The sequence below is a fragment of the Danio rerio genome, chromosome 10 (assembly GCF_049306965.1).
Source record: "Danio rerio strain Tuebingen ecotype United States chromosome 10, GRCz12tu, whole genome shotgun sequence".
Classification (NCBI taxonomy): domain Eukaryota; kingdom Metazoa; phylum Chordata; class Actinopteri; order Cypriniformes; family Danionidae; genus Danio; species Danio rerio.
In genome coordinates this window covers 17,513,235-17,529,582 of record NC_133185.1, presented here as the reverse complement: position 1 = coordinate 17,529,582, position 16,348 = coordinate 17,513,235, and the positions used below count along the sequence as shown (strand labels likewise).

The 16,348-nt window shown below is 33.1% G+C and overlaps 1 protein-coding gene across 1 annotated transcript in view; it reads right to left on the bottom strand.

The window, feature by feature from the left end:
* Positions 1-5,313: 5,313 nt before the first annotated feature.
* sh3bp2 (SH3-domain binding protein 2) overlaps positions 5,314-16,348 on the bottom strand; it is a 53,221-nt gene continuing 42,186 nt past the window's right edge. Inside the window, exons 8-14 of the mRNA XM_073914565.1 lie at positions 15,546-15,602; positions 14,205-14,721; positions 12,477-12,585; positions 11,727-11,782; positions 10,223-10,301; positions 9,678-9,737; positions 5,314-8,452 (exon numbers count right to left, since the gene is read on the bottom strand). Coding sequence (XP_073770666.1) covers positions 8,297-8,452; positions 9,678-9,737; positions 10,223-10,301; positions 11,727-11,782; positions 12,477-12,585; positions 14,205-14,721; positions 15,546-15,602 — 1,034 coding nt within the window. The 3' untranslated portion in view covers positions 5,314-8,296. The remainder of the gene's footprint in view (positions 8,453-9,677; positions 9,738-10,222; positions 10,302-11,726; positions 11,783-12,476; positions 12,586-14,204; positions 14,722-15,545; positions 15,603-16,348) is intronic.

The following is a 16,348-nucleotide window of genomic DNA, read 5'->3' as shown; positions in this document are numbered from 1 at the left end:
GCCAACCTGATTGGTGGAGAAGGTTTTAATGTGGCGCGTCAAATAAATAAAACAAGCATGAGGCGTTTTTGCGGCTGCCGTTTCACGTGTTGGTGTGCACGAATACATTGGCAGCCTTTATATAGTCACGAATCGTTAAACGTCGACGGAAAACGCAAGCAAAAAATGTCTTGTGTGCACGGGCCTTAAAGTTGACTTGATTTCAACTCTCCTCGACGCCTACACTGCCGAAAACATGCAACGATGCTCCTTGGCGATTATCGCTGCGGGCTTCCTTTGAAAATGAATGACTTCCGGCTACTTTGACGCTTTCGCTGCTTTTATTATAAGCGTACAGTAAAGGCTCATACACACCGGGACGCTTTATCGTTTGCGTTTGTTATCAGCGTTTTTTGAGATGTTTTTCCGGATTCAAACCCAACCGATTTTCACTGACGTCGAGCAGAAGACATTACATGGCGATACACATCTTTAAGCTTCTGACACCCACTTATAACACATGAGAAGAAGAGAGATAGTTGATACGCTTGTTGTTAAAGTTACTAGCGATTGGAACAAACATGGATGGTTCAAGTAGCAGCTCCAGCTCTAGCGATGAAGAATTGATTAGTGTTCACCAGTGCAATAAGCAGCTCCACGTTCATATCGCCTCTTGGCATCTTCTTCAATGTGCGCTCGCATTGACAGTTTTGCACTTAAGTTCCTCCAAGTGCTCTTAACTCTAACTCCAGCAGCTCCGTGCATACCATCAAAAGTGCCAATCTGATTGGTGGAGAAAGTTTTGATGCGATGCGTCAAAGCAAAAAAAATGAGGCTTTTCTTTAAAAATGACGCTTTTGTGCTTTGTGTTAAACGTCAATGGAAAACACAAGCAAAAAGCGTCCTGGTGTTCACAGGCCTTAAGATGACGTGACGGCTGCCACAGGTCAACAGCGGCAGTGGAGAGACAGTGATGAAGCCAATTCTGTGGATGTGGATGATTTTGAGGCAATGACGGGTAAGGGCCGATGGAGGGAATTTGGCCAAGAAACCGGAGTTATACCCCTACTCTTTACAAGAAATGCCATGGGATTTTTAATGACCATAGAGAGTCAAGACCTCAGTTTAACGTCTCATCCGAAAGACGGCACTCACTGACAGTATAGTGTCCCCTTCACTTTACTGGGGCATTAGGACTCACACAGACCTCAGGAGCACCCCTGCTGCCTCACTAACACCACTTCCAACAGCAACCTAGTGTTCCCATGTGGTCTCCTATCTAGGTACTGACCAGGCTCAGCCCTGCTTAGTTACCGGTCTTAGGCTGCATGGCTGTGACAATTAAGGGGGCCCCGACCAATGCCAAGACGCCTATTTTAATTATATAGCCCTTATAAAAAATTTTTATCATAAGTTGTCAAATCTGTCTATAACCATTAATATTTTAACATTATATACTTCATTTAAAAAACAGGGCCCCCATTAATAATGGAACGTTCCTTCCATACTGAACATGAAAATAACAAAAAATAACAATAATTAATAATTAACTCTGCATAGTTAGATTGTGAACTTGTTTTTTAGTTTGGAATTTATTGTATTCAATTTAATGTGTTTTTAATTTATTATACAGCAAGAAGGTCGCTGGGTCGCTGGTTCGAACCTCGGCTCAGTTGGGGTTTCTTTGTGGAGTTTGCTTGCTTAGCAGGTTTTCCTCTGGGTGCTCCGTTTTACCCCACAGTCCAAAGACATGCGGTACAGGTGAATTAGGTAAGCTAAATTGTCTGTAGTGTATGAGTGTGCGTGTGAATGTGTGAGGGATGTTTCCCATCCACGGCTGGGTTGCGGTTGGAAGGGCATCTGCTGCGTAAAAACTTGCTGGATAAGTTGGTGGTTCATTTCGCTGTGGCGACCCCGGATTAATAAAGGGACTAAGCTGACAAGAAAATTAATGAATCAATACATATATATATATATATATATATATATATATATATATATATATATATATATATATATATATATATATATATATATATACATATAAATATACAGACACACATACATACAGTTAGGTCCATAAATATTTTGACGTCGACACAATTCTAACATTTTTGGCTCTATACACCAACACAATCGATTTAAAATGAAACAAAGATATGCTTTAACTGTGGACTGTCAGCTTTAATTTGAGGGTGTTTACATCCCAATCAGATGAATGCTGTAGGAATTACAACATTTTGCATTTGTGCCTCTTGTTAAGTGTCCAAAGGTAATTAGTATGTTTTTAAATGTTTAAAAACTTCAAGCTGTCAATTTGGTAAAACCTATTTTCTTGACAGATAAAATAGCAAATGTTTTGGGGGTGCTTTGTCTTTAAAATATGTTATCATTTAGTTCTTGTAATGCACTTTAAAACAGTAATTGATCAATAAGTCATAACAACATATGCTTTTAATTTAATTATAAATTATTAACCCAAGTCAATTATATATTAACTGAATGTTAAGTCATTCAAGCCATAGGTCATTTTAATGTTATTTAAGTTAAAATGACTCATGAAGGTTAATTTGATTCAGCTTATAAAATGAAAAAGAACCAGGATTTTTTTAAACAGTGTGAATACAGGATCCAGTCAGGATTCTTTGCAATATACTCTAAATTCATAATTTTTTACAAATGACATTTTAGTGTCTTCTCTGTAAATCTTGGTTAAATATGGGACAGTCATTATTGCTGTGCTAAAAAAAAAATACAAAAAACAAACAAACAGGAACACACAAATATATGCATGTATTTTTCTCACAAATGTATGCATAAACAGTAAAACTGTATACAATTTTAAAAGATTCTTTTTATATAAAGCTCATTTAAATGTAATGTATTCCATTATTCTAAAGAATTATTATCAGTTTAAAAACAGTTGGCAGATTAATATTGTTGTGTACTTTTCCAGCAAACATGCAGTATTTATTTTACTTTTGTAATATTACAATGTCTTTAATTAATCTAGTCTTTAACCTCTCGTTAATTTAATAAGTACTCACTATTATGTTTTGACGCAATCTACATTGTAAAAAGCGCTATAAAGATTAATTAACATTTTAATTCTAACATTTTTGTCTCTATACACCAACCCAATTGATTGAAATGAATTGAAATGAATCTAAGATGTGCTTTAACTGTGGACTGTCAGCTTTAATTTGAAGGTATTTACATTTCAATCAGATGGATGCTGTAGGAATTACAAGTTTGCATTTGTGCTTCACACTTGTTAAGGGTCCAAAAGTAATTAGTATGTTTTTAAATGTTTACAAACTTCATTCTGTCAATTTGGTAAAACCTATTTTCTTGACAGATAAAATGGCAAATATATATTTTTTTGTCTTTAAATATCTTATCATTTAGTTCTTGTATCGGACTTTAAAACAGTATTTGATCTACAATCTACATTGTAAAAAGCGCTATAAAGTTTAATTAAATTGAAGTATTTTATTTTCTAACATACATTTAAAATGTAATTTGCTGTTTGTTTAAAATACTTATTTAAATAGAGCTGAAACAACACAATTCTTGATTTTTTTGGGGAGGATAATGTTTTTTAAAACAACTTTGTTTTATGTTCAGTCCACCTAAATTTGTAATCTTAATTCTTTCATTTTTCAAACAAAAATCGATAGTGTGGAACTGCAAAAATAAATGTTTTCCCTACTATTTTGTGAATTATTTCTATTCTTAAATAAAGAAGCATTATTTAGATAAGCAAAAAATATATATTTTTTCTTGTTTTAAGAAATAATAGGTCAAAATAAAGTGTTTTTTTTCAAAACAAGCAAAATAATCTGCCAATGGGGTTTGCAAAATAATCTTGTTTTTCATTTGAACAAGATTATTTTCAAATATGTTTGAATTATATTGTAAGTTAAACTATTTTAACTTGATGCAAGTTGAGATGTTAAATGGATTTGCTAATTGATTTAAGCAAAAATCTACAGATATAAAAAGTGGGTGATCTTACTAGGTATTAGCAGTAAGTCATTACAAAATATACTTACTCCCAGGGCCGTTTATCTCAAAGTTGATATTTAGCCGTAGTGTTTCGTAACATCTAAATTTTCACGAGATGAGTCGTTAGACCAACGCACAATCCCAAACCTGGAGGACCAAGACATACACACATACACTACGAACAATTTAGCTCACCCAATTCACCAATACAAAATGTCTTTGGACTGTGAGGAAAACCGGAGCACCCGGATGAAACCCATGCAAACACAGGGAGAACATGCAAACTCCACACAGAAATGCCAACTGACCAAGCTGGGACTGGGACCAGCAACCTTTTTACTGTAAGGCGACATTGCTAACCATTGAGCCAATGTGCCACCCTATCACAACAGCAAATGCTTTTAATGTAATATCAAATTATTAACTTGAGTCAATCACGAATTTTAATTTTAAGTTATTTAATCTTTAAGTCAGTTTAATCTGATTTAAAATGTCTCATAAGGTTAATTAGATTCGGCTTAAAGATTATTTTTATTTTGTTTTAAGGAAAAACTCACTTTAATTTGTCATATAATTTCCTAAAACAACACAATATTTTTGCTTGTCCTCTTGATTTAAGAAATTTTAGATTTTGAGACTAGAAACCTATTTTACTTAGAAAAATCTAAATAGGAAAAGCATTTTTTTTGCAGTGTAGAACTAAATTATCATTCACACTTTAAAAAAATCTCTTTTTGACTTCAAGCTTAGTCTCTTCTCAGGAAGTCCTGCTGTTACAGCTCACTTTCAATTTCCCTAAGAAAAAGAGTCACACTAAATTTTAATCATCTTTTGTTATGATCATTTATTCAGCAGCTTCTCTTTAATGCAGGCACTCTTTTGCACATTAAATCCTGTGCTGTAAGTCAGCTGAGTCTAAATCCATAACTAGCTTTCTAGATGTAAATATCTAAATCTAAATAACCCAACAACAACTAATTTTACATTTTGAACTAATAATAGTTTGTGAAACATTAGGCAATAGGTCAATAATTGTGCTTCTCAACCACGTTCCAGGAGGACCACCAGTTTTGCACATTTTCCATGTCTCCTTATCCAAACCAACTCATTGGATAATCAGCTCATTAGCAGAGACTGAAAGACCTGTAATGGGTGTGACAGACGAAGGAGAAATCTAAAACATGGAGTGCTGGTGGTCCTCCAGTAACGTGGTTATGAAACACTGATGTAATATATGCACAAGCTATTTTGAGTTCACTTTCAAGAAAATTTCATCATATTGTTACTATCCTCATGCTATGCACAGTAAATAAAATAGGCCTGGTCCAGTGCTAAACATTATTTTAATTTTTACAGTGTGCATACTTCAGCTCAAAAGTGTCAAAAGTACAAACATCATTACATTCAGTTATTAAATGGCTTGTATAATGTACAGTATAATACACAATTTATACAAAATGTAACATATATGACTGAAATACTGCAATGACATTCATATAATTTTGCATTATACAGTAGGAAGTTATTTTTACAGTCGGACGTCATCGGAGTCTGTGGTTTCTGTGGGATTTCAGAGCCGTCATTCTGGATCATGTGCAGCACCTGATAACAAACATGACTGACTTCGATATACATTTGTAATGTTTCTACATTTTATAAGCTTTCATACTTTTTGGTGAATCTTAACATAAAATTAGGTTTTACATTTCATTTTAAGTTGAGACACACAGAAAAAAATATTTAAAAATGATTCCCGGAATTTATTTATTTTTCTTTAAGGTAAGAGGTTGTAAACAATTTATTTTGGCTGAATTTAAATAATGAAATTAAGTTGAGCATTACTATATTTAATTTGTTTATTTAAAATCAACTCATTCAAATTGTTTGCAACAATTTTGCTGAAATCATTTTTTTCAGTGTATGTATGTTGTAGTTCACCCAGTCCAGGTTAATTCACCTTTAAGTTCGAAAGGATAGTGGCAAAAAATCTTTGTAAATTAAGTTTGATGCACGTTAAAGAAATTCAGGCAAGCCATTTAATCTATACAATTTACTAATGTTTAAATCAATATACTAGTACTTATTTCAGTTTCCTTTTCATCAAGTTTACACTCAAAAATGATTTTTGCTGCTTGTTCAAACTTCTAATTTGAAAAGAGCTGAAACAACACAATTCTTGAGTTTTTTGGGGAAGGACTTAATTTATGTTAAATTCACTTATATTTGTAAAAAGAATTAAGTAAATTTAATCAATTTGTGTTGGAGCAACATGAAAGACTCATGTGGAACCCAGCATTTTTTTACAGTGCACTGTACATATTCAATAAATACTAGTTCTTACACTATAAAAAGAGATTAGTTACTTAACATGAGTAAACCAATTGCCTTAAAAGTAACAAGTTGACTTTATTTAAAAACTATGTAAGTGAACCCATTGTAACTGTCAACTTGGAACTGTTACGTTGTCTTAATTTTGATAAAAATGCCAATTTTGCTATAACTTTTTTCAAATGAAGCCAACAAATCAGATTTTACAGTGTATTTATTACACAATAGTATGCATTTGATGGATACCATTAGTGACTAACTATGCTTCTAATACAAATAATTCACATTATTTTTTGCTATTGACTTCTGTTGGGATCTGTCGCTGAGAAATAAGTAACCTAACATGCTTAGTTAACCATCTAACCAGCCTAGTTAAGCCTTTAAATTGCACTTTGAGATGCTGGTGTAGCGAAGGCCAGCAAGCGAAGACGATAGAGGCATGGACATTAGCATCCTTGTTAAGCCTCCTTTCCACTTCACACGACAAGTAACAGACCGGAAGTCATTCATTTCCAATGGAGAGTAGTCCGGGAGCTGCATGGAGTTCTGATCATCTCCGTATGTAAAAAATTCAGATTCGAATTGAGCTGCGGAGCCGTTGAAATATTTAAACTCCTGCGACTAGACCGTAAGCGACCGGCCGACCGGAAGTGTTGTATTCCAGTGTTGTTCAAGCAGGTCCGTGCGCGCGAGATAAGAAATAGGACTTTATTTGGTTATTTTTTGAATCAGAAAAAGTCTATATTTAAAAACTAAACTAAACATTTCATAAATGTAAGTAATAAAGTAATAAATGTTAATAAATATAATGTTTTATGTTGTCTCCACATTCCCTGCAATATTTTTAGAGAACACTGCGAGAACAGCTTCTCTCCCATGGTGCACATCAGAACTGAAAATTCTGTGCGACTGCCACAAGAGGGCGTATTCTGATAGTCGTGTCCCAATGTTGTGTGCAGTGGAAAGGCGGCTTTAGAGCAACCGACTCCTATGCAAAGAATTGCTGGTTCGATCCCAGCTTAGACTGGGTTGGGTGCAGTAGGACCGGTGGGTTACACGTGGGGGCTCGTCCATGGGAGTGAGGTTTAGGGTGGGGGAGTTTAACGGAGGCCAGTAAGCAATGTGCTATGCAGGTAAACCTCTCTCCTCTAAACGCAAAAGGTGCTCTAGCGACAGGTGCAAGAGGTCACGGTCTTTAGCCTCCTTGTTAGAACAAACGACTGCCATGCTAACAATTACCGGTTTGATCCCAGCTCAAACCGGGTTGGTTGCAGTAGGACCGGTTGGTACATATGGGGGCTTGTCCGGGATGGGAGTGAGCTTTAGAGGGGTGAGTGTAGCAGAGGCTAGTAAGCAAAGTGCTATGCAGGTAAATCTCACTCCACTGATCTCAAAAGGTGCTCTAGCGACAGTTGTTAGAGGCCACGGTCTTTAGCCTCCTTGTTAGAGCAACCGACTCCCATGCAGCCGGCCCAGCCGGGACTTGAACCAGCGACCTTCTTGCTATGAGGCAACAATGCTAACCTCTGAGCCACTATGCCACTATACACCATATATATAAATCTTTTATGCTCACCAAGGATTGGGATTTGATCAATAAGTTCTTGGATCAAAATGACAGAATTGTACATTTAAAATACAGAATTAAAAATATTATGTAACATGATGGCCATTCTGCTTGAATCTATTACATTAAAATGCTATTTATTCCTGAGTTGTCAATGCAGATTTTTCAGCATAATATTCGCTCCAGTCTGCAGTGTCACATGATCCTTCAGAAATCAGTCTTGCAATCAGCTGAGTACTGTTGAAAGCACTGGACCTCAAACAGTGTGTCCACATTTGTGAAGCTTTAATTGTAGCGCAGTCTGCTGGCAGTGATGATGACAATCTTCTTCACAGTGCTTGTGTGTCCTGATGGGATGCAGGTGTTTTGTCCAGAAGGAGCAGCAGGTTTTTCAGTGTGAGACCGAGGCCGGGGTCACCTGGGCGGGGTGTAGCCGAATGGTAAATGTAAGCAGAGCGAGTAATTGGGCATGGAGTTGTTGCTGCTGGGCAGTGGGTGACTGTGGTAATGTTCAACCAGAGCAGCTAAAGAGGTGAACGTCACGTCCGTCTCCAGATAAATACGCTGCTCCTGGAAGTATACGGAAAAGAGATGGCAAGAATGAATAATTTGTTTGACTACAGAAGCTTGCTTTCGTCACATAAATAAACCAGTAAAAAGGCTATTGTGCCTTGTTCACAACTGCGTTGGTTTTGAAATTTGAACATTCATTCATTCATTGAATTTCTTGTCGGCTTAGCCCTTTATTAATCCGGGGTCGCCACAGCGGAATGAACCGCCAACTTATCCAGCACATTTTTACGCAGTGGATGCCCTTCCAGCCGCAACCCATCTCTGGGAAGAAATTTGAACAGTAGTTGTGAAATTTGAAGACTGAAATTTGCATTAAATATTGAACTTGAAATGTCTTTGATTTAAAACATTTTTTAGCACTAGATTTTTAAAATCTAACAATTTTAATTTTAATTCATGTTGTTGGAACTGCGAATATAACCTTCAAATTCTTGCAGTTTCTAGTTTTAACTAGTGCTGGGCAAATATTAACCGCAATTAATTGCATAAAAATAATTCGTTTTGACAAAATATATGTGTGTGTATTTGATATATTTATTTCGTACATATATATGAATATTCAAATAAATTAATATATTTGAGAAATGTATTATTTATATTTAGATATAACGTGTGCGTGTGTGTGTGTGTGTATGTGTGTGTGTATGTATATGATACAAATTTTATATAAATCTAAATATCTATGTATGCAAAAAAGGATTTGTATAGTTTTGTTTTTAAGGATGTGTTTGTTTTACATATACATATTAAATATTTATAACACACATCTTATCTAAAATCAAACTTTTATTTTGGATATAAGTTTGTTTTTACTGTTTTTCAACAGTTTTTTTACAATTTGTTTTTTGAGTTTTATATCACAATTGTTATTATTATTATTATTATTATTATTATTATGTTTTCATATTTCACTTAAGAGATCTGAATTCTGAATAAATCAGAGTTCTGAATAAATAGAGTTCTTAATAAATCTCTCAGTTTGTGAGTTTATGTCTTGTAATTCTGCATTTATGTCTTGCTATTCTGGGTTTCTTTTGTGTTTCAGAGTTTCAGAGTTTATGCCCTGCAAATCCTAGTTTACATCACATAATTCTGATTGTAAATCTTTTGCAATGAGTTGTTTATATCGTACAACTTATCCAACTATAAAACCATTCGTTCATTTATTTTTTTGTTTTTGCTTGTGCTATTACCAATATATGGAAAATATGGAAACACTAACCTCCTCAAAAAGCCTGTAGTTTCTGGCTTTGTTTATTCCAGAGTCCCAAACAACAAGTACCTGTGTCACATAAAAAACAAGGCATTAATCTAATACAGACAAATACTTATAGCAATCTCCTATAAAATAAATGACAGAATAAATAGTTTACTTTTTTAAGACATTCTATATTAGATTTCAAAAGAAAACAGTATAACAATTAATTAATTTATTTATTTATTTAAATTATGCACTTGACTATCTTTCTATCTATCTATCTATCTATCTATCTATCTATCTATCTATCTATCTATCTATCTATCTATCTATCTATCTATCTATCTATCTATCTATCTATCTATCTATCTATCTATCTATCTATCTATCTATCTATCTCCATATATTCTTCATAAACATTATGCTAAAATCAAATAAAATTAAATGTAAAAGAAATTCCAGTAAAAATAAAAAATAATATTATAGTATAGTAATCCTATAATAATGCTATATAAGTATTATACTAAAATAGTAAGTTGAAGTACTTTAAAGTAGTAAGTTGGCTGTACCTGTGACGTTTTCCCCGTTAATGATTTTCGGATGCAGTACAGTCCATTCTGCGGCTGATTGTATGTGTCTCTAAAAAGTCTGCAATCAGTAAACAAAATAAACAGTGTAATCTAACACAGTAAAACATGTTTAAGTGTCAAGAAACCTGAATAAATCCTGAATTAGTATCTTAGAAGTAACATTTTAAATACTTGTATACAACATAAATAGATGCTAGTATTGATAATAGATTAAATGTTATTACTAGTGTCTATAATGAGTATGTTCTACTGTTATCTAATAGGGCGTCACGGTGGGGCAGTGGGTAGCACAAACACCTCACAGCAAGAGGGTTGCTGGGTCAGTTGGCATTTCTGTGTGGAGTTTGCATGTTCTCCCTGCGTTCGCATGGGTTTTCTCCGGGTGCTCCGGTTTCCCCCACAAATCCAAAGACATGTGGTACAGGTGAATTGGGTAGGCTAAATTGACCGTAATGTATGTATGTAAATGAGTATGTAAGGATGTTTCCCAGTGATGGGGTTGCAGCTGGAAGATTCGCTGCGTAAAACATATGCTGGATTGTTGATGGTTCATTCCACTGTGGCAACCCCGGATTAATAAAGGGACTGAGCCGAAAAAAATGAATGAATGAATGTTATCTAATAATAGCTAATAGTATCCAAAGTAAGTAGGCAACTAATATTTACTGCTAGTATAAGATCTAATATCTAAAATGAAAAGTCGATGTCTCGATTACAGATTCATAGAAGTCAATAGAAAAATATTTCTATTAGTATTACAGTTTTTCTCAGTCGCTTTGGTGCGTTTCTCACAACACCAGTGCATTTCTGCACAACAGTTAATGCATTTCTCAAAACAATTAGTACAAACTGCAAAACCTAGCTGATAACCTGCTAAAGACATTTTCAGAAAAAAATAAAGATTTAATTTTTTAAATAAAAATTGCTAGACAGATTTTGACAATTAGTTCAACATTTTTGTATGTAATGACTCAAGTAATGAAATGAGGACTGTTAGTTTTATATGCAATGACTATTTAGCATTCACAAGTTTAGTTAATTTTGACTGACATGACAGAAGCAAATGATAATGTTATAAATAGCAGAGAGTTGTATGAAAACAATTGATGCATGTCCAAAAGCATCTGCAATTTGTTGGAAGGAATGAGAAACTGCTACTAGGATGTGCACAAATGACTAATTGTTTTGAGATATGCATTAACTGTTGTGCAAATGTAAATGGTGTTGTGAGAATGCACCAAAGCGACTGAGAAAAACTGTAAGTGTAACAATTCTAATTCAAAACCAAACAATTCACTGTGCAATACAACTTCTGTCCACTAGAGGGCAGCAATATAAAGACAAACAACTAAAGAGCGTTAGTTGAGGGAAACTTTCAAGCAAACTTTTTTTAATTATTTACATGTTTTTATAGTAATTATGATGCTTAAAGAATTACTAAAATATAAAATGCTAAATCAAAATGACATAATGTTTAATTTACCTTTCCACGTTACAGGTTTCCATCGTGTTCACAAAGACAGAGGGAGGCAATTGTACCTAATGACAAAAGACAACGTTGTTACGACAAAATTTGGTTAAAGGCAAGATGACCTTCCGTTTTTTATTTAAATACATCTTGGAAATGTTGCAATGCTTAAACAAAAACAGATCATTTGAGAAATGAAGTCAAGTCCCCCACAATCTATTTCGACTGAATGTGTCACAGGAAATGACTCGATTCAGCTTCTCAAAAGTGTCTTTTTTCTTTACTAGTACATTAAAGAAGATTTTTTTAAGCTAAAATGAATGGTGATTCATAAAACAATTTCAAAACAGCTGCTTGAGCTAACAAAACATATACATGCAAATGAAAATAATACTGCTATGAAAAGACGTCTGTGAGTGTGAAATAAAGGTAATAATTATGTAAACAATGTTCAGTTTCTTGCATAGACTGATCATTTTGCTTCAGAAGACCTCAATTCTCAAAATAACATATTAAATTTGCTTCTCCTTTATTTATACTTTGTTTTAAACTCTCAAAGCTTTTTTTATTTATTTATTTCATGAATCGTCTATGACCACAATTATGTTCTACTGCAGATAAAATGTTACCTACATCTTGATTGACCTGAGGGTGAGGGTGAGTAAATTTACAGCATATCTTTCAAAACCGCAGGGTGAACTACACAGGTGCTTTATTAAAATGGAATCAAATATGTTTGCAAAATATCAAATGAAGGAAACTCACATTTTCATAGTCCTCTTCATCTGAGCTTTCATCAATTCTGTCTGGAATTCGTTTTGGAGGCTTCTCTTCAATAGAAGAACGAAAACTTTGTCCATCCGGCGATGCTCTTCTGAGAAGAAAGGCACAGGCTAGTTGTATAAATAATCTCATATATATATATAAAGTCTGTGGTAAAATTAAATCACAAGAATCAAGCTATTAAATGCTTAAAATATTATACTTACTACTCTTATAGTAATTAAAAAATAATTGTTTTAATAATTTTATCATCTAATTAGATTTTTAGAGTCATTGGATTTAATAAACTTCACCTAATTTGATGATTAAGCTGGATGACATTTTTAGAACCATTACATTTTTGATTAATTTCAGTTACTTCGATGGTGCACCACATGACATTTTTAGAAGCATTGCATTTTATTAATGTCATTTAATTTCATGACTGCATCACATCACATTTATAGTCAATTAACTTGATTAACTTCAGTTACTTTGATGATTGCACCACATGACATTTTTAGACTAATTACATTTTACTAATGTAATTTGATTTCATGACTGCACCACATCACATTTCTAGTCAATAAACTTGATTACCTTTAATTACTTTGATGGTTGCACCACATATTTTTAGAGCCATTACATTTGATTCATTTCAATTACTTTGATGGTTGCACTATATGACATTTTTAGAAGCATTAACTTTTTTTATAAATGTCATTTAATTTCATGACTGCACCATATTGACTTATTGACATTTATAGTCAATAAACTTGATTAACTTTAATTACTTCGATGGTTACACCACATAAAAACTTTGGCATTAAGTTGTATTAATCTCAAATAATTTGATGATTACTCCACACAGCATATTAATAAGCATTCAGCTGTATGCATTTAATTTAATTTAATTTAATTTAATTTAATTTAATTTAATTTAATTTAATTTAATTTAATTTAATTTAATTTAATGATTTCTTTACATTACATTTATAGTCAGTGAATTTGATTATCTTTAATTACTGTCACAATTACACCACTTGACATTTTTTACAACCATTAAATTTGAATTATTGATTGCACCACATTTCTTGACAATAAACTTGATGACCTTTAATTACTTTGATGGTTGCACCACATGACTTTTTAAAGAAATATTAAATTTGTTTGATTTTAATTACTTTGATGGTTGCACCACATTCGATTTTTAGGGTCTGTAAATTGTATTAATCTCAATGAATTTGATGGTTACTCAACACAGCATATTTTTAGGCATTCAACTGTATACATTTAATTGAATTTAATGATTGCATCACATTTATAGTCAGTAAATTTCTTTATTTACTTTCAAGGTTACACCACATGTCACTTTTTACCATTAAATTTGATTAATTTCAATTACTTTGCTTATTGCACCCCATGGTATTTTTTAAGCATTGCATTTTATTAATTTGATTTAATTTCATGGTTGCCCCACATTACATTTCTAGTCAATAAATTTGATGACCTTTAATTATTTTGACGGTTGCACCACATGACATCTTTTAAAGCATGTAGTCATATATTTATAAATAAACAGGGAAAAACTTAATTGATGTGAGATTTTGTATTGTATTCTCTTTCTCACATATCTGGTTTTAAACCTTTAAAGTCTTGGTTTTAGCTGTTTGTAAACACATCCATAGCCATAAATGTCTGAATACACAACCACGAACAGAAGACACTTACTGGAATGAGGGTCTTCCGGGTTTGGGTTTGTTTGGCACTGGGGGCTTGTTTATCTGTCCCAGAGTGCTGTGATTTGTGGACAGATGAGGTGAAAGCGGCCTTTGTCCGAATGAAGGCTTCACTTCCAAATGATGACCCGAAATGCTTGTTTTACTTGCAGAGATCAGCATCACTTTCTGCAGGTTCTCCACGATGGGTAAAGTGGCTGGTGAGTGATTAAAAGTGACGCTGGACTTCTTTTCGCAGGCAGGCATTGTGGAGAATGGGCCTGGCGGAGGTTTAAGACTGACAGGAGGAGGTAAAGGGGGCATGGGGCTGACAGGGCGTCTGTTTGAGTCTGTTTTCTCCAGATGCGGGGCATACGGTAGAGGTGGAGGAGGAGTATCTTTGATGTGGCAGGACGGTTTCTTGAATGGAGGTGGTAGAGGAGGCGGAGGTCCTTTCGATCGGGTTTCTCTAGACGACTGAAACGGAACTGGCGGTGGTGGATACGATGGAGGTGGAACCGTGGGTCGACCTGGAAAAAAATAGAAAACCAAAAAAACATCAAACAAATTCCACTCTGTGAGTTAGTTTTGTCTGTGAACCTGAATGCAAATGCAAAAGATGACAATCATTCATTTACAATACAAAGGTTCTTATTGGAATTGATGGTTCCTTGAGGAATTGTTTAGGCAAGACACTGCATGCGAATAGGTTAAAAATCACAATTAACACAGTTCATTGATTTCATTAAGAATGGCAAACATTTATTTTTGTGTCACAAGTTTTCCAAAATGTTATGTTTAAATGTGTTAATTAAATCTAGAGACCATTGTGGCTAAGAAATTTTTATTTTGGATGTTTTCTTTACAAAACAAAATAACAAAAAAGAGTTAATTTATTACATTAAGAATGGCATTTGTTTTTGCAAAGGAAACATATAAAATGCACATTTCGGATGTTTTATTTACAAAAATATATATTACATTATGAATGGCAAACATTTATTTTTGTGTTACAAGCTTTACAAAATATTGTAAAAGTTTTTAAATTTGCTCATTAAATTTATATACAAATTTTGAAAAATTGTGACAAAAGAATTGCACTTAAATGTGCATTTTAAATATATTTTTTACAAAATAATAATAAAAATAATTACGATCAACCAAAATGCCCCCAAATCCTAAAATGTGCTTAAAAAGTGCATGAAAATAAAGTGTTTAATACACTAAAATCTATATATAAAAAAGTTCTTTAAAGAACTGCAAAAACCTATCTTTGATTCTTTTGGCACATTTATGAGAATGACATTTAAAAGTGTGAGCAAAGAAATAACAGACATGCAGAAATCACACAGACCTGCTGATGTTGGTGATCCGTCCTCCTCTTCACTGTCTTCATCTTGTAACATGTAATCTAATTGAAATCAAATTGAATTTAAATATATATTTAACACAAATTAACATCTGTAAATCAATATTTGCAGACATAAAACTATACACGTTGTCCGTGGGGTTTAAAAAGTCTTAAAATGTCTTCAATCTCAAAAATTAAAATTTTAAACCTTTTTTTTTAAATCAGGTATAATTTTTCTTTATTTATATATAGCTACATAATCTGGCCATTAATACCCATACTATCTCAATAACACTTTATATTTTTATTTCAAATTTGCATTTTTTATTTTATTTACCATATTGGTTTAAGTACTTCTCTTACGGTAACATTTGTATAAAAGTTCTCCATATATTTACTGCTGAGGATACCGACCTGACCTATATTTTCTATTATTAAATTATTTTTATTGAATTATTAAATGTAGTAAATTATAATCATTTTTTATAGGACAAGTGAAAATCTTTCCCAACTGAGATATTCGAAAAAAAAAAAATCCTTAGCATTTAGTCCTGTATAATCTAAAATTTCATTTACAATGGTCTTAAAAATGTCTTTAAAAGTCCCAAATTTAACTTGGTGAAACCTGCAAAAACACAGACTATGTGCATTATATAAATGTGGTATACATCCATACAAATTATAAATAATACTAAAAAAAAAAACTTAAAAAAATAAATCAGCTGTCAATAATAGGAATAAAGTACATTTTAAACTCCGCTGACTAATAAAACATTTTGTTATAATATTTGAAATATTTTCTCTGT